This window comes from Brugia malayi, assembly GCF_000002995.4.
Source record: "Brugia malayi strain FR3 genome assembly, contig: Bm_v4_Chr2_contig_001, whole genome shotgun sequence".
Taxonomy (NCBI): Eukaryota; Metazoa; Nematoda; class Chromadorea; order Rhabditida; family Onchocercidae; genus Brugia; species Brugia malayi.
In genome coordinates this window covers 5711746-5739106 of record NW_025062476.1, presented here as the reverse complement: position 1 = coordinate 5739106, position 27361 = coordinate 5711746, and the positions used below count along the sequence as shown (strand labels likewise).

Here is a 27361-nt window from a genome sequence, read left to right as displayed (position 1 = left end):
ATCTTAACTTATTGAAAATTAACCACAAATTGTTGCTGAAAATGCACCTCGTTAAGTAGTGTGCTGTAGAAGAATTTCATAGACGGAGAAAATTTCAGTGTGCAAATTGATCTTTACAGTCAATTCAGCTAACCCTGATTATATTTGGTACAATATTTAGCTTTATTATGCTTACTGTCCGATGTAAAACCAGAACTGATAAAAAATACATTTCGAATTTTTTCAACTCATTACCTTTTCATTCGCTACTAAACATGTTTGAGTAGACTGATAAGAAGTACAACTTTTCAGATACTACAGCGAACGATAGTAGTGGATTACACCCTAAATCATCCATCTCTTTGAACTCATTCTCTCTGAACTCATCCATCTCTTTTCCTTTAACTAACAGAAAAACGAAGTGACAATTTATTTGAACATTAGTAAAAAAATTACGAGAAAAAATACAAATATAAAAATTTGAACTACAAAAAAAAAATCACAAACATAATATTATTTCAATTTCTGCTTTAATGCAGTAGCTCCTTTTGTGTGATATTTTCCTACTACTGCCAAAGACAACGCACTTCTTAACAATTTTTGAGTCTGTTGAGATGCATTTTCGAGAATATGCAAAAGGATGAAACATCCTTTATTACATGCGAGCTGAAATTAATACTTTCATGAATAATGAAGACAAATACCAGGTAACAAGTCCTCCCTACAACTCTTGTTTATAGATGTAGTTTAACCTAAAATTTACATAAATATGAGACACTGATTAACTCATAATTTCAAAAATAGCTGAAGGAATTTGAAACGAATAAAAATTACCCAAGATGATAATTGATCTCTGCAGCGTTCCACAATAAAGTCACCGAGCCTGATGTCAAATTTAGAATCACTTTTCAGCAATTTAGAAATTACAAAATGTGCCTGGGGATGTTCAACCGGATGAAGTTGTTCTCTATCACAAGGTATGAATTCCCGACTGCATATTAAAGCAATTGCATCATAGCAGGCTGCACGATCTTCCAAACTTACTTTCCGATCGAAAACATCCAAATCAGCTAAAAGATTGAACTTCTGGAGTAAGAAAACATATCTGGAATCTAAAAACTTTTTTACCCTAGAAAAAATTTTTATTCAAATGATTAAAACTATTAATGCATTTGCAATAAAACACATGGAACGGGGTTCGCTCTTCTTCCCTTGTTGTTACAAATAAAATAGAGATATAATATGATCATAACAACACAAATATCACTGTTAATTATGATAGAAATAATTAACAACTTGAGTTGGTTATCTATTACAAAACCTTGCGATTTCGAAATTTAGCTGAGATTAGATGAATTACTGCAAACGTACTTGGAGCCTCAAGCAGGTCCAAGATAAGTAACGACGCGTGACTCTCGAAAAGCAAGACATCCATGTTTGTAGCGAAATAACTGCAAAATGGCTTCTGAATATATGAAAATAACTCTGCGTAACGCAGCTTAGAATCCTTTTTGCTGTAAGGATTTTCGTCCCCCTGAAATATTTAAATTAAAAGAATTGTAATTAAAATTAGATGTTTCACAAAGTAAAATAAGTGCAAAATTATGAAAAAGGTTAAATTTAATTATAAATCCTCTACACTCTATTATGCTTTTAAGTCCTTGAAGCAAGTTCGGAATGTTAGGATCAATTATTATAAACTAACCGCCTTGTAAACTGCAATCTGTGATGCTGAACAAAAGCGAGGATCTCTTGGATGAATTAAATGATGCATAATTTTTACACCATAATTACTTTTAATAATTTCGTCAATATTATCCAACAGTTCCTAGAAAGCTTATTCATATAACCATTTTTAAACTGATTATAACACAAATAAACTAATTATTTTTGTCCTTTTTCCTATGATAAAACAATTACTGAGATTAAATAATTTTTTCTCCTAGTGCATCAAATTTTCGACAATAAATCACAAAAACCTTAAAGAAAGAAGTTAACCTTTAAAAGGTATCTATCAATTAAGACTGTATCATCCACAGTATCGAAAACAGCAATTAGGAAGCGATGTGCAAATTCCTCCAAGCAAGTTTTCATTACAAGTCCTTTGAAATTTTTCAGCATTACCTGTAACAAGCGCTTGATTCCTTCACCAGAAATAAATTGGAAGCAAAAAATCGTCTCTTTAATATATTATATTCAATATTCCAACTTCATATTAAAAAAAAATAAGTAACCTTCCGCGTTCTCGCTGAGCTATTCCATAAACATTTCATTGCAATGCGGACGCCATCATTTGTATGGACAATCTAAAAAATGGAAAATTCTTTTAAAAATCTATACCTAATCTTCACAGCTTCTAATTAAAACGTCTCGAATATTCACGAAATATCTTTTTCGTCGTCCTTTTTCTCCCTTTATCACTCGCGTACTTTTATCCTACTTCGATCTCAAGCTATAAGAAATGAAACATTTACAAAACCTAAAATTTATAAGATTAATATTTATTATAAGTTGAAATGACGGCGTAACCTGTGGTATGTATAGTTTTAGTGAATCAATCATTTCTTCCAACTGCTTGTTGCCAGCAAATTCGAAAAAATCACTCAACAAACGATGCGTCAAACTTAACTTTATTTGAGGCCTAAAAATAAGCAAATATGATTTGTAAGCAGTAAATTTCCGCACTTCTCAGCAAAAACATGTGATCAGAAAGAATAACAAAATTCAACTGAAGTTAATTTAATGTCTTTGTTTAGAATTTACTTGTCCACAATATCAATAAGGATGTTTTCCAGATATTTCACAACCGATGATTTCCTGCTCGGAAAATCCATTATTATTTCTTTCAAAGTGCGTACTCTGTTATCAGCAGCCTAAAATACTGGAAATTCTCATTGTCAAAACCCTGCTGCAGACATTTTCGTGCTTTCGGATTTCAAATTTTAAATTAAACTACAGAGAAAAATTATAGCAAAAACTTGCTACAACTTTTTATTATTTATATTCTGCAATAAAATTCCGCATTCAAGAATAGCTTAATTTAAAGATTAAACCAAATTCCGCTAGAAAATGATTTTATTTGAATAGTTTATCCTAAAAAAACGAGAAAAATCGCAAATAGAACCACTGACTTTGAAATAAGAGAAATCCACTCCATAAAACTCAATAATAATGCTATATCGTTGTTGTGCATTTGCATAATCATTGTAGGCTGACTCCAAAACTTGTGCTGATGATGACATGCGTAATAACGACACGCAGTGACCCCGGAAAGCATCGAATATTATTTGACGTTGTACCACAGATCTAAATCAAAGCATTTGAATACTGAACACGAATTAATTTTATAAGTTCGTTTTCACTGTTGTAATACACTGAAATATTGCAAGAGAAATAATATGCTGGATTTCCTGATTTCCGTCAATGATACATAAGTAAAAGAACCAGAAGAACGGAAGGTCACGCTTTCAAAAACTGTTCAGGAGTTACCGATTCATTAATCACTTCGAGCTACTCGAAGTTACTGTGAAACTATTTGAATTAAGGTTTAAGCAAGTTGAATGGAAAAAAGTTTTAGTTAACTAAAATTACAATTCCTGGAATATATAAAATTTCGAACATTTGCAAAAGCATAAGATTTAAGTTTCCGCCTGAAATGAACAGAGCTTATAAGCGATTAATTTAAGTAACTAGCTCTTCCATTCTCATTGTTAACATGATAAATTTGGCAGAAGTGGGAATTTACTGAAAACATACCCATGTTTGAGCATTTTAATGATGAAAAAACGAGCATATTTTGACTTAGTCATGCTGATAATCTCTGATACAAGTTCTTCAAAAAGAGCATTCCGTACATCGCTCCCTCCATTTTTTACCATGCACTCTACAATTCGGCATGCATCGTGCGCGAATATTAATTCTTTCACCTTTCCCTTCACTATTCCATAAATATCGATGACCAACTTCTTTCGTTCAGTCTCACTCGTTTTTCCACTATAGTAGCATTTTTGATAAATCAAATAAACACAAATTCAAAATAAACTAAAACCAACTGATTCATTGAAAGAAATAGTACCAAAAGACAATAAATCAGGAAAGAAGACTACCAGCGCAATTTCTCCCACAAATGTTTGCACTGAAGTACAAGGTCGAAATGTGGTTTGTGCTTCCGTCGTAACTCCCGAATATACACTTTGCGCTCTTTCTTTGGCATATTCAACAATTTTTGTTTTATTTTCCGTGTCACCTAAATACAGCAGGTATAATTCCAAGTACTTTCTATTTAAATAACCATTACAGTAAAAGAAATATAACGCTTTGTGAAAGAGGAGAAAAGCTCAAATCTGCTCAAGAAAAGTAAAGAAAAGGTTTTCCTGCGCAGTATTTAAGTAGATATTCACGAACCTGCAACTTTCTCCTTTCATTGGTTGGCCGAATTTTTCCACAACTAATTTTCTGCAATTGTCTTTTTCTCGATTTCTTTGTCTCCTCCTCTTCCGAATTTGGTACAGCAAGTTTCCTTACTGAATTCATGGAAGTCTCCTGCATGAATTCACTTTTTTTTATGACTTCATTGCAAATCTCCCTCATTCCACCTTCCTTTTTCATAATGATGCTTCTACCAGGACTGGCTGTTGATGGTGTGACCTGAAATGTGCAAATCTCACTAATCTACCTGAATCATGAAGACTTTTTTGATGCTTCGCTATCCGAATAAAACTTTTTAGGACTCTTTACTGATCACTACGGAGACAATTCATATAAAACAGCATACAAGATAGCTGCAGTTGTTATACAACAGGATTTAAATTTCAAGTAATTCCACTCACTGCTAGCTTCATCCTTCTATCAAATACTTTCATCTTTTCCAAATCGTCAGCAAAAGATACTCGTTTCTTTTTTGCTTCTGGCGGATTCGCACTATCCTTCCCAGTTTTTTTATCAATAAACTCTTTTTCTTGCTGTTTACTTTCCATCTGCAATATGCTAAAGTATGAGAATTTTATATGGTCGTTTACTGCTTAACATATGAAGCAGAGCAAGAGAGAAAGAAATAAATTGAAGAGCTACCTGTCCATTAGTCTTGATCCAAGACTTCCCTGCAGTATGCCTGGTACCATTAAATATCGATTCCTTCTTGCACCTATTCCCCTTGCCCAAAGCACTTACCTTCCCTCTCTCCCTCTTCATCTTCATTTACCCGCAGCCCTGTAAAGCCAACAACTACAACCGCACCTCTCGGCTTGACTTACACTAATCCCACCAACGCACCCACACCCACAGATACTTTTGGCTCGACACGGTTTTACTCCCAACCAAATCACATTGCATCACTAAACTTAGTTAATAATGAAAATACTTGTCCCACCTATGTAATGGGTCTCGCAAACAGTGAAAATGGGGACTATGATGTTTATCGGTGGTACGAAATAGATTTCATGCAGTTTTAAGATTTAAAAGTTATAATTTTAAAACATGTCTTTAAAATATTCAGTTTTACTTTAATTTTATTTGATCCTCAAGAACTTAGTTTGGTTTATCTCGAGTTCAATTGAATTAAAATTGAAAACGATTTTATTGAATCTCAAGCTGTTAGATTTCTCAGATAATTTTAGAAATACCTGACAGTTCATTTTTATTTTTTAAGTCATAATTTTTTGGTAACGTTTTATGCGAAAAGTAAAAAAAAAGTAATGACTAGGAAATGAGATTGTTTTTCACCTTTCATAATTATGCATGGTCGAACTCTATGTGTACTTCCCTGAATTTCTTTTAAATCCTATATAATGTGTTTCCTGATTTCAGTATGGTGGATACTGATAGGAGTCAGGCATTAAAACTGCTGTTGCTTGGCCTGACAATGGTAATTACGGGATCAGCTAATACTATTGCAGCAAAGTAAGTATCGTTACAGATTTTATAAGTATAGAATTTAATTTCAAAAAGCCTTATTGCTTTTCGAAATTTTACTGAGGTTTTATCCCATCTATCATATAATCAAATAATTGAGCTGTTATATATCTTTTCATATTTTGACATCCTGTAGTGTACATTCTTTTTTTGAAAAATTTTCATTCCTTTCTCCTTTTTGCATAATTTTGTGGATAAATGTTAACTAAATTAATTGGTTAGATCGCTCAAAGTATGATGATGGTAAATAGGTCAATTTCCTTTTGCAGATGGGCTGATAGCATGAAGGCGGATAACAGACATTTCAACCATCCATTTGTTCAGGTACATTCCTAAATTTTAAAGTTTAGAACTGTGTTATAAACTTGGTTATTGGTGAATGACTTTTCCAGCTTTGCTAATAGGAAACCGAATTAAGTAAACAAATTTGCTTCCATCAATTAGGTATAAGAATTTTTCATTATTATTATTTTTGAAAGGATTTGATGGAATTTTTTAGAATTAAAGTATGTTATACCATGCATTGTATATGTGCCATATCTTTTAGAAGTCATTTTTTTAAATTTCTTTGATCTTGTGAAATTTTAAATAGGCCCCTATGATGTACTTTGTTCTTCGTTAAAATCGTCATTGCTGAAATAACTAGCGCTAAAAATATTTTCTTAAAATGCATTTGAAGTTTAATAAATATTTGTCTTCAGGCAATCTGCATGTTTATCGGTGAACTGTCATGCTTGTTTGTTTATATCATTGCACGCTACATTCAAAATCATCGCGATCAAACATCATCATATAGTGATGAAGGCAGTGAAAGCGGTATACCCAGATATATTTCAGAAAAAAATCCTTTGAAACTTAATCCTTATGTATTCGCTGTACCAGCATTTTGTGATGTTCTTGCAACCTCGATAATGTATATTAGCTTAAATCTTACGCAGGTTTCATCATTCCAGATGTTAAGAGGTTAGTTCCTCAGTATTACCTTGTTTCTCTCCCTCTCTTAGTGTTTTTTTTTTTTTTTTAAATATGCTTACCTTTTATAATTTATTATTTATTTTGATCCGGAAGATTCCTCTTTTTGACGGTTTATTATTCCTTGCTTTTGTTACTTTAACCAAATTACATCATATTTATTTAAATTAAATCTTTTTTATTTCAGGCGCTGTGATAATATTCACTGGTCTTTTTTCGGTTGCTTTTTTAAAATCATATCTACAAGCTTTTCGTTGGTTAGGTATGGGCCTTATTACTGTTGGTCTTGTTATTGTCGGAATGAGCGATATTTTTGATGAAAACTCTAAACGTGATATCAATGGAATTATTACAGGTTTGTTCATTATACTGGGAAAAAAGATTGGCGGATAAACGGATAAGTGACTAAATTTCTATACAAATGGAATTACTAAATTCCTTTATATTATAATCGTAAATTCGTAAATCACGTCATCAAAAAAGGAAGAGACTTGAGTCGAATGAAATCTGTTTTAAATCCAGATATCATCCTGTTTAAAATCTCTGCTTAAAAAAGATTGACGTATTGCTTTTCTTACAATCTTTTTGACTACACATTTTTTTAGGCGATTTGCTGATCATTATTGCTCAAATTATAGTGTCAATTCAGATGGTTGTTGAACAAAAAATCATCACTGAATCCAATGCGCCACCTTTACTTGTTGTTGGTTTAGAAGGTTTGTCATTTGGATTCTGATCTTTGTATGAAATTTTAACGTTATGTATTTTCAATTTTCGGATTTGTTAATTGGATCTGGAATTACTATGTATAACTAATCAAATACATAGTTCTTTTTGTTGCCTAACGACTTGCTAAATTGATTGTTATAGGTTTCTTCGGCCTAACAATTCTGACATTTTTATTGTTTCCAATGTATTACATAAAAGTGCCGTCCATTTTTTCAACAAATCCATATCATCGACTAGAGGATGTATTCGATACATTTAGAGAAGTAAAAAGTAATCCATTGATTGGATATGCACTGCTGCTTACTGTAATTAGGTTGGTTATAGTAATTATTCTATTTGGTTTCTGAAGATGATTTGACCAAGGAATTATTGGATTCGATTGCTGAAAGTGTTTTTTTCTTTTCAAAAGTACACATAAATAGGATACTTCTATTATTTTAATTAATCTCTTACCACTCTTCTTCATTACCACACCATGTCACCAAAGTTTTCACCAAAGTTTTCGATATCACTACCGAATATTTTTCATTGAAATTAAAATGGAAACCAATGATCATTATAGAAAAACCATCCGTTTTTAGATTTGTGGGTAAATTGATTGATTAAATTTTTATTTTTGCTCACACCTTTCTAGCCTTTGTCCTTTAATACAGTTGTTTGTTTTTTAAGTGTTTTTACTTATATCTGCTTTACTTGTTGACAGTTTATTTTAGCACTGCATTTTTCAATTTTGCTGGTATTTCTGTCACCAAACAACTGTCAGCGACTACAAGGATGGTACTTGACAGCGTTCGAATTCTTTTAGTTTGGCTGGTTTCAATTCCACTTTTTGGCGAGCATTTCATCCCCATGCAAGTATATAAATTATGCCATAATGTTTTTTTTTTTTTTTTTTTTTAATATATTATTAAAAAGTTTCATTAAAAGTATTAATATGTTATCTCTATTTATCTTATTTTTGCAGCTACTTGGGTTTACACTGCTAATTTTTGGAATGTTTGTTTATAATGATATCTTTTTTGGACCTTATTTACGTCAGAAAGTAAGCTTTGTTATTAGTTTAAAAAATTTAATTTTAAAAAAGTAAAAAATGTGTTCATTTAGATTTGTTTTTCGAAGTTATATTTAACCTATCGAATTTTTATCTTCATAACTCTTTTATTTAACTTTTTTGTCCACACTCTACTGATTCCTTCATAAATTCTCGATTTAAGAGGAAGTGCTGAATTATGTTCTTTAATTCTGGACATTTTTTAAGGTATTGCCTCTTGTTAGAAATAATCAGTTGGCTGGTTGCTGTATATCATTTTGGGGAGTCGAATTGGTTACTACTGATTGCAATGTGCTAGTTGAAGATAGTAATGAACAATAAAGTGTTGCTTTTATTATCTTTTAGAATAATTTATCGGATGTTCAAAAGTATTGTAAATTTGAAGACTTCTTCAAATGAAAAAAAAAGACTCTGGTTACGTTCTTTTCTTAGTTTTTATAATTTTTATATTTTCTTTCTGTTCGTATAACGCATTAATTTTTTTCAGCTGCTTTGTAGAAGACATTATATTATGTTTTTTAAAAAATTATATTATTTCTTTGCACTAAATTTTCCTTTTGCATTCATTGTATCACTTCTGTTATTCTCATACAATTTACTATTACAGATGACTGTAACAATGTCTGTTATTTATTGCTCGCCAGTGGCATTCATTTTTTGCCCTATTTTGTTATCCAGTCATTAGTTCGGGAATATTCTAATTTATCGGAAGTTAAAATTCACTTTTAATTTATTTACATTTTATTTACGCAATCAAAAACCTTTATCCATTACTTGTGTTTGAAAATCGAGTCTTCTCTAGATGAATTTTGCAATAGAGCGATTATACTGTAGGAGCAGTTGCAGTTCAACCAGCAACATTTATAACTTCTTAGTTATGGCAAAATATTATACACTTCATTTCTTTCTTCACTCGTCAGTTGTCATAAAGTTAATATCATCAATTATTTCGTAAAATTGTGCACTTCAATTTATGTTGTTACATTTCAAGAGTGCTGATGTATTTATTATATCCGAAGAAAAGCTTTCAGACATGGTGTTTGATTCCGGTATTAGTATGGTGCTCTATCACTACTTCCTTCTATATTACTGTGAATCATTGTTTAGTTTGGTTTAGAATTTTGGCATATCTACATAACAACTTGATCTGACAGATTATTTCTTATTAGTAGCACTTCAGTTTGTTAAACCACTGCTGAATAGAGGAGCCATCTTTGATGGTTGAAAATCCATGTAATAAATGAAATATTGGTGCTACAAAGCTCTGTATTTGGTGACAATAATTTTTTTTTGTATTTTCTCGTGACGTCTATACTTTTCTTTAACACTTCTTTGCTGTTGTTAACAAGAAATGACGAATTTGCTTAATTTACCTTTTTAAATGGGAGTAGTGATTTTGTGTCCTGCCAGGAGAGGTTTAAAAGAGTTTTGTGAGTTGTGATTTTCACATTTTGACTTTCAGTTGTTTATGTTTTTCAATTTAAGTTGTTTTGTCACGTTAAAAATATGGGAAACGCGTTTTGTGATCATTTTTTAATTTTTTCGACGGATTTCCAAAGAAAAAAAAACTTCCTGAGTAATTGTTAAGGAGTGTCCTTTTGAAAGTTGATATATTTGGCTAATCTAAAATCTCTTAGCTATATGTATATGTTGACCCAACAATTTGCCAACCTATCATCAAATGAAATATTTTAAAAAACTGACGTAGAGATTGTGGAGTTATTGTTGTAAGAAATAAATCTGCTATTTTTATTACTATAAAAATCTACCACCAAATATTAATATGAGTTCAATGCGAAACACGTTTCGATATGCTTCAGTAAAGCACAGCAAAATCGTCCCTTATAGCTGTGGAATAAGAAACTGCTAAACAAGATGGCGGACAAGCATTTCATGAAATGTATGTCGCATGTTTTGCATATCTAGTATTTTTTTAGAATTCACTGTTTACTCTACTTTTAGTTTACTAATTGCAACTGCCTTATGAGTTCTAAATTTACGCAAGATTCACTGTTACATTAATGACATACTCACTGAAGAGAGTCACTGTCTAAATTTTTTTTAACATTTTCAAGTGTTATGTATTGTAAACATTTCAGAATTCTTTTTTTTTGCACTGCATTTCTCATATTCGTTGGTAATTCTTTTATCATTGCATTCTTTAATTCTGTGGATATATTATGAAATGCATAATTAAATGATGGTAACAGTATGCGCACCATAATTGATGTAGATCGATGTAATGTAATATATCGTTAAAATATTAAGCGAAAACTAGATTTGTTTAGGAATTATAATCTTTAAAAATTTTTTGATATTTGCTAATAACAGTGAGTGTATTGATGCCATTTTTTCACAAGTTTTTATTCGGTCTGGAATATGTTAATAAAATAGCATAAACAAGGAATCTTTTTTCGAAATATTGATGAATGGGTGGTAGTTTATATTATTTAGTGGTGAGTGTTATTTATTGTATTTAGTGTAATAATATATCAGCATAAAGAGATAATCATTAGTGACTCAGCGGAATTTTTTTTATTGTAAGAAATCATGCAAATATTTATGCAGTTCGGGCAGAACAGTTATATTTTATTAATGTATTACGGTTAATTTAATTAACATAGAACGAATCTTGAACACATTTTAAATGAATGAAGCTAATTTTTTAGTTTATGGGAAAGTAAGATCTGACTTCAGATTCAAACACCGTGTGATGGGATTGTTAAAGGTTGTGGATTGTCAATTCCTACAATATTGAATGATCGTTCTGGGATTTCTCCTAGTTATCACAACGTTTAATTTTCAGCTTTACGGATTTTGCCTTAGATGTAAGTCTTCACATTTTCAAAAATCTGTTTCAGTTAAAGGCCGAATGCTGCATGTAGCTGACTCATCGATGAAAAGATTTGTGTATGAGATGTGGCGGGAGGAAAATCTGCCTGCAACGTTATTGCAGAAATTGGTCAAGAATAGGAAATCTATTGTTGTTGATTACTCTTCCCCAAATATTGCCAAACAATTTCATGTTGGCAATTTCAGGTTATTTCTGGAATTTTTTTAAAAGAGTATTTTGCATACAGTTTTGCCATTATTTTTTATATGGATGCTTAACATTTTGTAGCAATTAATGCATAATGTAATAGTAAAGAAGGATCTCTGTAACTATTTTGTTGTCTAGTAGAAAATTTGGCAAAAAAACTACTTTTGATTGTTAATATGATGAACGTTATAGCTAGTATTACCAGTGCTGAATTTATTGCTTCCTCGGTTAGCTAATATGGAGAAAAGATTAATGTGCAAAACCTAGTTGCAAATTGGCATCAGTTGAAAAACAAATACTAACTATAACTTGCTAATTTCATTACGGTTCATTAATTATTAACGGCTGCGATTTGTATGTGTGCTTTTCATTAGCAATATTGAAAAATTTTCCTTAGGTATTACTTCCCCAAATATTTTTATTTTTACTTACAGATCCACTGTTATTGGGCGCTATATCGATACAATAAATAGAGCTGCTGGCAATAAAGTTATATCTCTCAACTACATCGGTGATTGGGGGTTGCAGTTTGCACTGATTGCTGCTCACTGGCCTGTAATGAAACCCTCCCAAGAGGCATAATTATTTCTCTCTACCCATTTGTTATTTTGTTCGTTGTACAGATAGAGCAGAGCACTTTTTAGGTATGGTCTACGTGGAACACTGTGCAAAAATTTACATTTTTGGCTAAATGCTACGTTGAAGCGAACAAATTAGCTGAACATTCCAGCAGTTTTTTACAAAAAGCTTACAATATTCTTGCCAGCATGGAAAATTCTTTGTTAACCGCTGGTACCAATGATCATTTATCGTTCTGGCAAAATGCAAGGCAGTTATCTCATGAACAGTTGCATCATTTTTATAGGTATAGCAAGGTTATTTACATATGGATTGAATCTAAAATTCTTAACAGAGATGTTACATGGTTTAATGTCTTTACCCGTTCACTTTTTTCATTGATTGTCTTCTGACTGATTTTCTGTGAGGTGGAAAATATAATCTCTATCTTCAGACTATGCACCATTCGTCTCCAGTATCTTTGTACTGCCTTCTTTATTTATTAAGCTCGTTAATCATTGTGTAACAAAATTGAGTATTGCTGCATCAACAGTTTAAATTTTCAACATTTGTCACCGAAACTGGACTATAGTTTACAAATTTCCCGTATTTGTTTTAGAATCTTATGAAGTGTGAAAGTTTCTATTTCAAATATTATTACGAATAAAAAAGTTTCAGACGTATGAACTTATCAATGGATGTGGAATATTTCGAGTCTGACTTTGTCGTTTCTGCTCATCAGTTAATTAATCGTATGTTACGAGAAGGGCAAGCAGAAAACGGCAGTGATGGTGTTGTTACAGTCATATGCAAAGAACTGAATAGGTCTATTGTTATCAGAAGATCTAATAACACGACTCTTTATTTGTCGAGGTAAGCACTCCTAATTTTCTTTTTATGCAAATTCCCATTAGTGATAAACTGAAATTAGTAATCATTCAATTTTGCATAGATTTACAAGCAGTTTACTTTACTATGGATAAACAAATTTTGACATAATTTTTGATTGCCAATCTCAAAAGTTCAGGGACTTAGCATCGGTTTTATTACGGGAACAGTTGTATGCAGCGGATAAGTATTTCTATGTGGTTGATCATGCACAGCGACAACATTTCACCAATTTGAAGTGTCTTTTGAATGCCATTGGACGAAATGATATTGGTGAAAAAATACATCATGTCTCATTTGGACGCGTAAAAGGTCTTTCTACCAGGTGCTGCCACTCATACTGGCATTTAAAACTTTTATGAACGAAGTTTCCCTTCTTAATTCTAAGTCATTATTGTTCAAGAATAGTTCGATGAATCAGTCCAGTCTGTAAATTTGTATAGAAAATTTAGATTTCTCATTTTCATAGATTTTTATAGGCTGGGAGAAGTTGAATTGGTAAGTAAAATACTAGAACATGGTTTGGAACTTGCAAAATCCTTTATCACCAAATCTAGAACGATGAAAATTAGCCAGAATGAAATTCCTCGTAAGTTCATCTTTAGTCTTGATGTTTCAGCATCCTTGATGTTATAATTATACAGCAGTTGAATGTTTATTATGTAATAAACTAATATGTCTACTGAAACTATTGGATATTTGGAGAAATAGCATCTGATATAGGTGTATTTTTAAGAAGTCGCAGCGAATCTGTCACTTGGAACAATGATAGTGAATGATCTCAAAAGGGCACGATCCACCAATTACTCGTTTTCATTCGATAAGGCTTTTCAAATGAATCAAAATAATGCGCTTCTTCTACAGGCATAGTTCCTTTTACAATCTTTATTTAACTAGTTTTATCTCCGTACTCTCATTTCTTTCAATGTATCACTGGATATCCTTTGATATAAACTTTTCCAATAAGCACTCTTTTAAACACCACTAATACCAAAAGAATTAAAATTCTTTTGATATTAGTTGCGTCTAAAAGGTTCATGATTCTCTTGAATTAGTAGTATTTAAAAGCATTATGTTTAAAAAGGCTTAAAGAAAAAATTGTCTGAAATCTGGAGACCAAATGTTGGTGGTTTATTCTTTTACAATTGTAATTTGCAAAATGTTGATTTCAGACGAAACATAGCCGGCTAATGTCAATCGAGGAACGGAATCATGGCTTGAAGCAGAATCTAATGGAGGGATTTGAGGGGAATTTCGAAACGAATGAAGCGAGTTGGCTTCTTTTGAAACAATTCAAAGCATTTCCTGATATCCTATATGCTAGCTACCAAGAAATGGAACCTTGCCGATTAACCGTGTATTTATTGCAACTGGCAAATGTTGTAGGCTTCGCTTCTTCCATCCTTCGAATATCAAACGAACCACTGGAGATAGCAATACCAAGACTTTTGCTATTATCAACTGCACGGAAAATTCTAGACAGTGGGATGCGTCTGCTAGGAATAGAACCACTGAAGAAAATGTGATATAAAATATATATATACAGACTCCTGTTATCATCATGAAGTCTCTTCTCATTTCATGGGCATAAATCCTTAAAATGAGAGAGTTTTAATAGAATACCATATTAAGCGCAAACAGGATAGCATGAATGAAAACTTCAATTAATATTGGTTCGAGTTCACAGCTTGAGAAATTTTCAAATAACATTTCGGGACATAGCACTATGTGAACACTTACAACATTATAAAAGAAATTTGGGGCTTTGATTTTCAAAATCATTTTTAATAATAGAAATCATTCCTCTTTACTATCTTATGCATTCCATTTTCTAAATCTATATTTTAATTAATAAAACAGTAATGGATTTAAAAACGTTTCCAAAATGTATATCAAACAGTTAAAGTTCTTCATGTTCATCAACGATAGTGGCAGGATCTGGGCATGCAGCAGGGGAACGCAAAGTAAAAATATATTCGCATTTGCTTGGCTCTGATGCTTCCACTAACTTTGTCTCCTCTCCGCACTCAGTGATTACTTTTGTTGATCGATCTGGTCCATTCCAACACGGTGTACCTTTCTGGTAACTTTGTAATGTATATTTATTTGGTTCAGTACCAATCCAACCACTCCATTTGCTGCAATAAGAAGTTTAACAAAAGTTTGCAAAAATCACAATTTTCAAAGTCATAATGCGAAGTATTTTAGATATATATACACTCGAATAGCTCGGAAAGTCTAAATTAAGGTAATTGTGTTAAAATCTGGAAGTCGATTGTAGTCAACACTCTAATCAAATATTAACCAATGACTTCGGTATTTTCAACATACCCTAAATCAGTGTCGATAGCGCTATTTTTACTCTTTTGCACAGCTTTATCAAACAAGCATAGTTTATAAGTATATTCGTTTTCTTCCATTTCAAAACATTTTCCTTTCAACGACGCCCAAGCCATATCTGTTCCAAAATCATCACTATCATATTGTTCACAATCTCTGAAAAAATTTCATACCAAATTTACTACTCAGACAAAATGTTCCGCTACTACTTAAGTCCACTAGTTCACCAGATTTTCATCTTACCTAACTTTTCGTTACTTGTTTGTTTTTACTTTTTTCTTATTCCTCCTCTTTTTTTTTCGGTCGTTTTCATCTATTACATTATTTGAGTTTTACAGGAGCAAATTATTACTTCATCAACAACTCGAGATCTATGTAACGTTTATTAACATCATCATATTCCTTTCTTGTATTCTCTGCCTCTGAAACAGCAATGCGATGATGTAAAAATATATTTAAGTTTTCAGATTTAAACTCTAAATATAAGCTCGCGGCTGATAATTGAATAAAAAATGACGAAGTACCTTTCACTATTGCATGCGTTTCCTCATCAAATGGCGGTTGCTTCAAATCGATATTTGGAATTCGAGGAAAACCCACGCCAATACTTCCACTTTCATTTAGTGATGAACTGACTCCACCAATATCTGGTAGTTCTGCAGCTATGAAACAGTACAGCGCTGTGTGTTTTCTGACATTTTAAAACATTGTGATCCAAATCTCAGTGCCACACTTATAAACTTTTGAAAGGCAACAACATTTTTTAAACAAATTATAAGCTGGCACGCAGACTCAATAATCAACACGTAATCATTTAACTCATTCTGCATTACTGTTAAAACATAGCAAGATACAGTTACATTTCTTCCAAATATTACTCGATTTGTTTAATATCTCTCCGCAACATTTCAGTATATAAATTAAACCTATTTCAATAATATTTACTAATCATGCTTCAGTTATTCTTCTGATAATTTTATTAATCAAACACCGGAGTTAGATTCCACTGCTATGGGTAAAGTGGATTGATGTTCATTTTCATCCATTTCTGTCTCGATTTCGCTTGTTTTTTCGAAAAGACTGCGTATGTTGTCGTAAACATTTTCAAGAAAAACTTCAAAATTACAATCGTCCATTCCATCAGGCAAAACATGCTAAAATCGATTTACTTAGGTCCCAATGAAAATAGTAAAAACCTTTCGTGCTTCATGAATCTAAAATTTCCTCCATTTTTCCCTTATATTTTGCTATAAATTTCAGTAATAAAAAAACGAATTAGGAAAACCAGTCGTCATCCTATGCTTCTCACCAAAAACAAGAGAAAAGTTGCAGTAAATTAACATTAGTCAAAGATAAAACCTTGATTTCGTTGTCAGAAACAACTCCATCCCCGTTTGTATCAAACTCCTTCGCCATTTTCAGTTCATCCAAAGTAACTCTGAAACCTTATTGAATGTCTCTGACCATAAATTTCTAGCAAAGAGAATTAGTATCAAACAAAAGGCGACATATTACGGAGATCTTACTTTCCATCTTTATTTGAGTCGAATGATGTAAACAGTATTAACACGTAATCTCGCTTAAGTCTCTGCTTTTCTTCTGCAATGAAAACTAAATAATAACAACTCTTGCCATAAGGAATTAAAGGAAGCATTGATATAAAAAGTACTATTATTCATTCTTGAAGATTTGACTAATTTACTCTTCATTTCTCAAGAAATTAAGTGACGACAGTAACTTTTATATTTAACATAAACAACAGTTCATAAGAATCGGAAGAAAAAATTCTCGTTTTCTAGTATGTTCAGAAAAGACAGTGAACAAGCCATTATTTTACATTAATTTAATCAAAAGTGAATTACCTTCCCAGGTCGTTTCATGCCTTTTCTTTGCTTCTGCAGCCAGACTGGCCTTTTCATCCATTTTTGTTCTGGCATCGATTCTCAGCTTTGTTATTTCATCCATCTCCTTCTTCAAAGACTTCAACTTTTCTAATTTCTCACTTTTCAACTGCTGACCTGCTGCAACCAATTCCGTCCGTTTTACAAAACCCTGAAATTTTCTCGTTAAAAGACGAACCATCAGAACAATGTCGTGTTCGCACGAGAATCAAAAGGAATAATCAAGTTTGACGGTAAATCAATGATTTCCAAACAGGCGCAAAATTGGCACCCTATGAAAGATCTATGAAACACCAGAAACTTTTATGAGATTCAGCGAACAAAAAGAGGTGATATAACGTAACATCTAATAAAATCATTGCTGCATTACTTGCTTCGCTAACTCAGTTTTTTGGCGTATCTCTTCTCGATATTTCGCCCCCAGTTCATTACAGATATCAGGACACTCAACTGCACTATCCCATTCATCACTTCCATCACAACAATCTAAACATAGTAGCTAAAGAAAAATGATTCAATTCAGAAACAAAGCAGCTTTTTTATATTGTATAAAACTAACCGCAGTTATTAAATTGTTCAAAAATTTCGGCAAAGGCTCGAAAAATCTCTAAAGCACATATTATTGAAGTTAAATTAAATCATGCTTTAAGAGAAAATTGTCTCTGTCAAAAAATGAAAAGCGGGGATGATGGATCATCATCCGATTAATTTTTAACAACTTATTAAAGGTTTACCAACCACATATTTGGTCATTCACTCTATTTGACGGTAAATCTTCAGCCTTAAAACCGCGATTCAGACAATGGAACTTGGCATTAGGACAAGCAGACGTTCCTGAGTGCAAATAAGAAATTATTTCTCAGATTTTAAAACATCGACAAAATAATTATTGCTATTCAGAAAAAAAAAAAGAAAAGAAATCGCGTACTTTAAACTACTATAACAAGAACTTTGCATCTTTCCGAGAAAGAAGTAAAAACTAAATGCTTTCGCTAACTTATTGGTGATTTATCGTACAAGATTATCATTTTTTTGAAAATAATAACGTACTATAAATATCAAATGTTTGGGGGCAATCTATTGAATCTCACTTCTAAGCTATTGTTACTAAATAGATTGCTCAGTAGCTTGATGGTTTAAAGAAAATCAGGAAAAAAATGGCATCATTGTACATACCTGGTTCATCGCTTCCATCAGGACAATCGCAATAATCATCATTAACTTGCGAAAATGGAATTGATCTGGAGTTGTCTACACATGCAAAAGTTTCGCCGGTTGCATAGAACGGTCCACCTTAATGAATCCTTCCTGATAATTCATTCATATGAATTTATTAATTTCATTTTTCTTAAGTTATTCAAGACACTGAATATACTACGGAATGTTACCCCTTCTTTGGAAATATAGGTATAAATACCAACGTGCAAATGGAACTCCACGTGGTCGATTGCCATATCCACTAGGTTTCGGTTTCCGTCCAGTCTTCCTTAGCAGCCCAATACTTACATTTGATTCAATTGTGGCAAAGAAAAAATTCATAATATACAAAGTAGCCAAAGTAAGTATCATCGCTGAGCTGTAAAAAAAAATAGTCGGAATCTTCGAATATAAAGAAGAAAGGTTTGAAGAACAGTGGTTTCTTTAAAGCTTTTTGTCACCTGCCTAACTTGAAGTGACATTGACTAGTGGTACCCTACTGTCACTTCCTCTCAACAGACTACAGTTCCCCTCGCGGGTAAGTGGACGAGAAGCGAGAAGGGAGTGCTGAAGAACTAGGAAATATAGATTGCCCGTAACAGATCGCACACACAACAGTTAATCTAACATCCACATTATCTATGTGTCTAAGTTCATCTGAAACGACCGGAATAAACGAGCAAATCCCACATTGAGAAAGACAGAAAATGTGTCTCGTCACTTTGACTCGTCAACTCACTCTCTGCATTTGCCTTATTGAACGCATTTCTTTTCCTTGTATCTTGCAATCTACACTTCTCTGTCCAGCAATTACTCACTCATAGCTTTCAATCATCAAGGAAAAGGTGTTCAGTACTTTTTTCGCAGGTTCTTAATCTTTCTTTGTACTCAGTTAACCTTTTGTAAAAAAATAAAAAAACACGCTGCCCACTAAACATTCGACGAATTTTCTTAACCACACTGTGTTGCGGTCAATTGGGCAGTAGAATATAACCATTAAAATTTGAATAGTGAAATAGTTAAGGGTTCATAATGGCATATGCAAGCTTTGGAGTATTTCTTTGTGTTTTTGAGAGTGGAAGAAAATTTTGAAAGAGATGACCACTCTAATCAATCGCATCGAATTGGTTCACTCCGCACAAAAGAATGGATTTCGATTACATCGAGCAAAATGTTTCGCTGAAACATTCGTTTAGTCTGTCGTATTAAACTCATTGCTCTCCTCTGATCAAAGCAGATAAATGATTGATTTACTGCGATAGACTGTGGATGATAAATAAAACATCAGCAGGTTACTGAAAGTCATGAAGACTGGACCATATTCAAATGAAGGTAATTTTGTTGCATAATATAAGAATGTTGAAGAACTTTGGCATCATTCATTTAGTTCATTGTGTTGGTGTGAAGAAGTTGATTTGAGGAGTTGAAGTGACCGTGGGGATTATTTTGCTTTCTTCTCAGATCGTGAATGGGCACTTCCAAAGGATTGCAATCAGAAGGCTCGGAATTCACAAGCACTTCTCGAACAACTTCTTTCTCTGCACCTATGCCTGCTGTTCCTGCAAGGCTCGTTTGAATGAAATTAATTGACTAGTTTGTCTTTAAATGTAAAAGTCGGAATTGAAACTTAAGAAAAATTGAAATTTGTTTGGATTATTTTTTTTTTTCTTTTATTGGACTATTTTTATCCATCAAACCGCATACAGCAATTGCAGTTGAGCTTGCAAAAGAAAACATTATAGAAAACAGAATTTCAACAAATTAGCAGATAATATCACATTAGATCGTCATGAAATAATGACAGATAAATCGCAGACACTACTTACAGCAGTTAGCGATATATACTAATACTGGACAAATGATCAGGAAGATAGAACGATACTAAATTACTTTGACAGTAACTATATTTGTTGATGATCTGATAGATGAAGATTATTCGGTCGACTGGATTGAAATTTCGTGTTTTTGAAATGGGTGCTAGGATGTTTCCAATACGCAGTCTGTATAGGTATGGCAAATCAATTTCAGATATGTGTTGAAGCCAGGTGAGTATTTACATGATATTGGAGAATCAGAAACGCTTACTAGTTTCACACGCCGGGTGTGTTCTATGACTGTTTATGGTTTATTCTTTGATTATGCCACTGTTATTTCCAAGGATGTCAAAGATTCATCAATTGTCTGTGAACAGCATGGAGCGTTAAATCGATACAAAGATATTCGATGTCTTGATAAGACTAGAGTGATAGTCCCGTTAGTATCTTCCTGTTTTGATCAGTTTATTTCCAGTATTCACTTCTGCTTCTATTAATTTCTTTTTCTTTGCTTTTTAAATAAGTATCTAAACTTTAAATTTCTACAATTCATGCATACATGTTTGGGTTCTTTTTTGATAAGCTTTTCTATCAGTTTTTATTCGAAACCTTCAGACATACATCAGGCATGCATGATTATATCAATGCTAATTATGTGGATGGCTTTCGAGAGGAAAAGAAATTTATTTTGACGCAGTCGCCAATGGAAAACACTGTGGAGTCATTTTGGGCAATGATATATCAGGAAAATGTGGTCATAATTGTTGCAATGACTAGTCTCTATAGAGCAAAGACATTTTTGTATGTTCCAATTAAACGATCAACTACCGCCATATTCGGGTCCTATTCCATCAAATTTTGCGGATCACAATTAATTCGAGAAGCATATGAAGCGTCAGTATTAAAGGTATTATTTATTAATGGTTTAATAGTTCACTTCACTTTTGTAATAACGATTGCGTGGTGTGATGTATCCATAACAACACTAGTTAATGTATTAGAAATAATTTTGAATCTAGTGGGGAAAGAAAAAACTCATTTCTACAGATATGAGCAACTCATTTATTTCTACAGATATGAGCAAAAATGGCTCTAATCTCTACAGATATGAGCAAAAATGGCTCTAATCTCAAGCCTCGAATTGACTCGAGCTTAAATCGTTGACGGTGCTTCCTAAGTTATTTGGTGGGTATGATGTGCATCATTGAATTTCAGCTGAGAAAAGGAAATGGGCAAGAACGGAAAATCCTTCATATATGTTTTTATACGTGGCATGAGAAAGGTACACCAGAAAGACCAACTGAAATGCTTTATTTAGTATCCGATATAAATTACAATCGGAAGTTGTTCATTGATGAAGCAAAAAAAAGTGGTTGGCTAAAAGATGAATGGTATGTCTCCGATTGTTGGATCCACAGTTTAAAACAAATATTAAAAATTGAACTTCACTGTCATTAAATATTTTCTGATACCTTTTATAACTTATGGGGTACATCTCTAAAAATTCTTCTGAGTTATTTTTCCAGTTCACCAGTTGTTGTGCATTGTTCAACGGGTGCAGGTAGGAGTGGTACACTGGCTGTATTGGATATATGTTGTCGTAAAATGGATTACACCGAGAAAGTACCTCATGGTGATATATTGGTAGATGTTCGGGATACAGTACTTCGTGTCAGAACGCAACGTGACAAAGCGGTTATGAAGCCAGAACAGTACTTATTGTTACATTTACTTATGATTGAATATGCGTTGCGTCAGAAATACTACGGTGATATTGATTTCATTGATTTGTCAAACTATACCGGTGCTATATAAACACTACCGTTCTGTTTCAGTTTTGCATTACTGCGAAATTTTCGGGACAATGCAATATGAAAATGCAAATGTAATTAATATCGAAATGTAAAAATAATCGTTAATTCCATATTACAAATGATATTGCAAAACAAAAGGAACATAGCTAAAATGCATGATTTTTATGAGGGAAGAAAATGCTTCCTTCTTTAGAATTGAGAACCTTGAAACTTGTAACTTTGTACAAATATTGGGATCATTGGATGTCATATTAGGGTATACATGAACCATGCGGAAACGTAACAAGTAAATGTAACAATAAGCAGTATTTATTGTTACATTTATTGATAACGGTTCTAGTGTAATTAGCTTTCTCTCAGCAATATTTATTGAAAGATATTGTATTTGAAGATAGCAAATAAAAGTATGGTCAAAAAATTTGCCGTAGATAATGTTTGAAAATTACATCTGAATTCAAAGGTCATCTCACTGCCCGTAAAGCGGCATTCCTCAACAGCCGATAAGTCCTTGTGAGTTCACCGGTACCTAGTTTCAAGCCGTTGGTCACATATGCGAGCACCAACTTTTCTTCCATATCCATCATTACTGTGCTACCACCAAGACCTGCATGTCCAACTAGCCAATGACCCTATGGATCTAACTTTTATCGTTTTATTAATCATTGAACTTGAACGACAAAAGTGGCGTCAGAACGCTGATTTAAATTTATGAATTATTTGTTGCAACAATATAAAACAACGTACGTACAGGTTTAAATGGATGGCGTTCGTACATAAAACCGTATCCTTTTGGTAATGGGGCAAGGACTACTTCATCCAAGCCATGTGATATTTCCGGAGTTTTGAAAAGATCCAACAAATTGTTAGATACGATTTTCCCTTGTAGAAAAAGTGAGAATAATTTAGCTAGATCTTTGGCTTTCGTTATTCCTAAGGCTGCAGCTTGTTCCATACGATGAAGATCCGGATCGTTGAATGTATTCACATTCTGAAAGAGATCACATCATAGTTAGCAATAAGGCGGATATGATAAATCTCCGTATCATTCTTGGCGCAAAAAAGCAAACCAATGTGAAAAAACTACCGCATCTAGCTTCATCCACGTAGTTGTTTCTCGAATTTTTCGTGCTATTGAATTAGGTGCTCTCAAATTTAATATGCTCAGCAGATATATAATCCTTGGATCGTACAAAATCTCTTTCACTTTGTAGGAAAATGGGGGTACTGTTAATCGAGATACGGTATGTTCTTCTTCTGAAGGTAAACCAAAGTGGAAGTCGATCCCTGAAGAATGTGATTAATTATTATTATTCAAGTGAGATTCCTTTTTTTTGCTTCCTTAGTTCATAAAAAGATCTTGAAAGTTTTCAATCAAAAATGTTAACTAATAATAAATTATAGTTCTGTTCAGGTAGCATGAAATGAAGATGGATTTTGAGTGTGAAAAAAAGGTGACCAAAATTAAAAAATGTATGAGTTAGTGAACTGAATCTTTTACTAAAGAAAACTACAAGTGAATGAAAAGTACTCCATCGTGGACTAAATAATAGTACGAATTTTTCATATCATAAAGTAGGACAAGTATAATAGCAACAGAATAATTTTAATTTGAATACCAAATTTCTCAGCAATTTCTTGTTTGAAAAAGGTTCCGATACCACGATGTTTGAAGTCAACATGTCTAATAATTTGGTCAACAAGCCAACCATACGTTATTGCATGATAGCCTGCTTTAGTTCCTGAACTGGAAGAGATAATTTATTTCAAGTATTATCATCCTCAAGAAGACATTTTTTAAGTTTCAGTAATGAAGTGGGACGATTCAAAAGGTAATGCTTATAACATCGTTGATAATAACTGTTTACACTAATTAAAAAATTCGTATTGTTCTTTCAAGGAACAATAGCGATGACATTTTTGAAAGAAATATTATTCTGCGAAGGTCATCATAAAGTAAGAAAAAAACATCTGAAAGTAAGGAAATAGAACTAACTCTATCCTTGAACTGCAGATTTTCAAGCGAAATCCTTATTAACAAAATACCACTTAATCTGACCTGGTCTCCAATTCGGTTTTTGTCTTGCAATAATTTCAGCTATTTTTTCGTGATCAAGTGCATCCTCCTTAGTGACCGGTTCACCAAAAGCTGCCAAGCCAGCCTTAAAAAATTTGAATTTTATGAAGATTTATTGTATATCAATCACGCATGGTTTCAAACTAACGAATTCTAGTAACAAAAAATATCAAAGAGCTTACGCGGTGATTCATGATCCAACCAACAGTAATATTTTCTTTACCATTTTGGCCAAATTCGGGCCAAAACTGACAGATACGATCCGAATACTGTAGTTGTCCTCGATCAACCAGTAAAGCTATACATAGTGCACTCACCGCCTATATAGGAGAACAAAACTTATACCATACATTGACCATACCAAAAATCAAATATACTGATCATACCAAAAAGAGATTACAGACTTTTGTAGCAGAAAATACGACAGTTCTTGTATCGGATGTCCAAAGACGCAGCGAACTTGCATCTGCATATCCTCCTTGCAAGTCGACCACTAACTCATTATTCTGATAAATCGATACTGCCGCACCTTCACGTTCCCATCCATTGATAAAATTCTTCCTGAAAATAGGAATAATGAATTGAGTAGAGTCATTCAAACAACCAAACAAACTCTGTACATTCAAACAAATCTTGAAAGTAATCAATTTAAAAAAAATCCTCAGTGCATCAGCACATATTTGATCTACTTAAATACTTCGTTATCCTCAAAAATTATCAGTGGAGTAGTTATTATACAGCATAGTTTTAGAAGCCCAAGCCCAATGATAAGAACTTTTTTATTTCACGAGATTCAGTTGGTAAATTTAATGCACATTTTTCTTTTATGATATTGGATGACAGTCCGTTTGTTCCATGATCAAATTGATTACTAATGCATTTAAAACGTCTCACTATTTCGATAGATAAAATTCTTTCATTATCAATCGTTTGCGTTATATTCTTAAATTTTTACATTTTGTAGTGCTAAAAGGACCTGTTTTGCGAATCACAACCAGAAAACATGAATTTCTGTTGTTTCCAGTTTGTTGATTTTTGCTTTTGGTAATTTATATTCATTCATTGAGTTGTAATAGGAATGAAAATAGATAAAATGGAAGGGAAAGAATAAAACAAGTTCTACAATATTTCTTATCTGACATTTGATCTTACTTGATTAATTTTTATTCTCATTTCTTTTCCTGACAAAGATGTTTGTACAAAATCTTCTGATGAATATTTTCGCTTTATATTGTTTCGCATATTATGCTTATTATTCCAGTCCTAATTACAACAAAAATAAGAGGAATACACAATCTTATCAATTGTATCATCCTGAGATATATAGCAATTAACTTCAAAAAATTTATTGCGTTTATTTTCCATCCAATCAGTATCAAAAAAACCAAACATTTTACTTTCGCTAGAGAGTGATCACAGATAGCAGCAACAGTTGTTGTTGAGTGGTCAGTGCATTATTCTTATCAAATATTTTTCCAGTTTTATATTTTGTAGTGGACAAATTAAAAACATTGAAGTATGTTATTCATGTGCTCCTATCAAACAAACGACAAATCATGTGCTTTCTTCATCCAGACAAATTATCACTTATTACTACTTGTATTTTTAAAACAAAAAATTAATAGTAGCTCATGGAAAATTTTAAAACGTGAAAAAGAGTAAAAAGCTTTGAAGCAGTTTTTAAAATAATAAATTAAAAAAATACAAACTTCGAATTTACATTAGCTTAAAATGCTATTAAATACACATACATTTTATTTCAGTAGGTATAAATAAATTCGATACAAATATATTATTGAATAAGGTTTTTAAAGTAACAACTCAGGACAGATATGTGCATTACGTATCCTTTTACAAAAACATAATGATCTTTAAAACTCTTTCTGATTTAACTAGTAGCACCGAGATTTGCAATGATGATAACGGTCCATAGGACTATCAATAATCCTATGACTAAGAGAGTTTTTTGAGATGCTAAGTCTCATTTAAATAATATTGATGCTTTCATAGGCTTTATTGACCAGTGATGATCAGTTGGACAATGAGTGATACAAACAGCGACGGAAATGATTTAAATTATTTTTCTTTTCATAAAAAATCAGAAATTTATTACATAACAAAAATTTGTTATATTGATTTCATTGAAACAAAACGAAATAGTTGTGCCAATTAGAATCATTCAAATTTTTACAATGCCTAAGAGATTTTGAAAATAAGTTCAAATCATTCCTGTTTTAGTTTCTCAGTATTTCGTGAACTGAATATGAAATACTTTACCGTTTTAATAGTCATGAAGCCCAGACGTCTAGTAAAAGCTTTTTCGTTTGGCTTAACACTGTCATATTTCACAAAGCTAGGTGATGTCGTTTTGTTTGTAATTAAAATTTAAGAACATTTTTCAGAAATAAATGTTTGTTAAATATTTCTTACCTGAAAATTCTTTCGACTTCAGTAAATTGCTTCGTAGCTGTGCCAAATACATTATTATCCAAATGGCGATAGATTTTACTTTCTTGAGACATAATTGTATCCGTTTCGGAAGCTACTGTTAGCAACACTAATACGACTAACAAATATTGCTGATGAATAAAGTTGCTAGTATTTTATCAGTGATAGTCGTAGAATTCGCTGCAGTTTTAGAGGGCGGTACAATTACCAGTGACATCATCTCCGCCAGTATTGTGGTCTTCTGCTTACAAAACTGACAACATCAATAGCCGCCCACAGTGTGCTATTATAGTGAAATGAAAGAACGAAAGAGTTTGAATGACACCAATGGCATTCTACACTTTAATAAATTATCAAACTAAAAATATAGGTTTCCGTTAGATCGTTTAGATTTAAACAAAATATTCCCAATAACTTAATCACTTTTGAAACGTCAGACAATTTCTTTTACTCCGAGGTAAAGAAAATGAACCAAACTAATCAGTCATATACTTTATTGCTGTGTATACACGAACAATTCTTTTTATATTTTAACACCAATCATCACTGAATCACAGTTGTTTCTAAAGCATAATTGTCAACAAAACCTCATATGCATTTGTAACGTCTGCTGTAAACTATTCTATGTGTAAATCTTTTCTGATTT

The 27361-nt window shown here is 32.5% G+C and overlaps 6 protein-coding genes across 8 annotated transcripts; 3 read left to right on the top strand and 3 right to left on the bottom strand.

Annotated features, from left to right (window-relative positions):
• Positions 1–492: 492 nt before the first annotated feature.
• Bma-puf-12 (Uncharacterized protein) lies at positions 493–5175 on the bottom strand (the record flags this gene model as incomplete). Of its 2 annotated transcripts, XM_001899843.2 has the most annotated exons (14): positions 493–645; positions 814–1049; positions 1351–1513; positions 1685–1807; positions 1978–2103; positions 2214–2285; positions 2509–2620; positions 2743–2852; positions 3111–3285; positions 3736–3972; positions 4086–4225; positions 4384–4626; positions 4809–4955; positions 5050–5175. In XM_001899843.2, the coding sequence occupies 14 exons, from the start codon at positions 5173–5175 to the stop codon at positions 493–495; spliced, it is 2163 nt and encodes a 720-aa protein (XP_001899878.2). The 2 variants fall into 2 exon arrangements, with proteins under 2 accessions (XP_001899878.2, XP_042934480.1); XM_043078546.1 differs by lacking the exon at positions 5050–5175.
• A 610-nt stretch (positions 5176–5785) lies between these two features.
• Bm16938 (Uncharacterized protein) lies at positions 5786–8962 on the top strand (the record flags this gene model as incomplete). Its single annotated transcript, XM_001899842.2, has 9 exons — positions 5786–5877; positions 6159–6213; positions 6591–6852; positions 7049–7216; positions 7467–7577; positions 7732–7903; positions 8304–8445; positions 8555–8632; positions 8849–8962. The coding sequence occupies 9 exons, from the start codon at positions 5786–5788 to the stop codon at positions 8960–8962; spliced, it is 1194 nt and encodes a 397-aa protein (XP_001899877.1).
• Positions 8963–11513: 2551 nt separating this feature from the next.
• Positions 11514–14653, top strand: Bma-rars-2 (Uncharacterized protein; the record flags this gene model as incomplete). Its single annotated transcript, XM_043078545.1, has 8 exons — positions 11514–11680; positions 12116–12257; positions 12326–12546; positions 12918–13112; positions 13267–13452; positions 13607–13716; positions 13864–13991; positions 14300–14653. 8 exons carry the CDS (start codon positions 11514–11516, stop codon positions 14651–14653), a joined length of 1503 nt encoding a protein of 500 aa, XP_042934479.1.
• A 374-nt stretch (positions 14654–15027) lies between these two features.
• On the bottom strand, positions 15028–18937 carry Bm7665 (Uncharacterized protein; the record flags this gene model as incomplete). Its single annotated transcript, XM_001899838.2, has 12 exons — positions 15028–15265; positions 15459–15623; positions 15820–15889; positions 15992–16123; positions 16459–16621; positions 16827–16905; positions 16994–17066; positions 17330–17519; positions 17739–17854; positions 18107–18202; positions 18545–18661; positions 18790–18937. The coding sequence occupies 12 exons, from the start codon at positions 18935–18937 to the stop codon at positions 15028–15030; spliced, it is 1587 nt and encodes a 528-aa protein (XP_001899873.2).
• A 1096-nt stretch (positions 18938–20033) lies between these two features.
• Positions 20034–22194, top strand: Bm5551 (Uncharacterized protein; the record flags this gene model as incomplete). The annotated part of the gene is made up of 5 exons (XM_001899837.2): positions 20034–20131; positions 20594–20818; positions 20995–21286; positions 21595–21770; positions 21906–22194. The coding sequence occupies 5 exons, from the start codon at positions 20034–20036 to the stop codon at positions 22192–22194; spliced, it is 1080 nt and encodes a 359-aa protein (XP_001899872.1).
• A 460-nt stretch (positions 22195–22654) lies between these two features.
• On the bottom strand, positions 22655–26789 carry Bma-lact-2 (Uncharacterized protein; the record flags this gene model as incomplete). Of its 2 annotated transcripts, none has more annotated exons than XM_043078543.1 (8): positions 22655–22822; positions 22942–23181; positions 23278–23477; positions 23810–23932; positions 24250–24352; positions 24450–24587; positions 24672–24828; positions 26698–26789. In XM_043078543.1, the coding sequence occupies 8 exons, from the start codon at positions 26787–26789 to the stop codon at positions 22655–22657; spliced, it is 1221 nt and encodes a 406-aa protein (XP_042934477.1). The 2 variants fall into 2 exon arrangements, with proteins under 2 accessions (XP_042934477.1, XP_042934478.1); XM_043078544.1 differs by having other exon boundaries at positions 22777–22797.
• Positions 26790–27361: the final 572 nt, after the last annotated feature.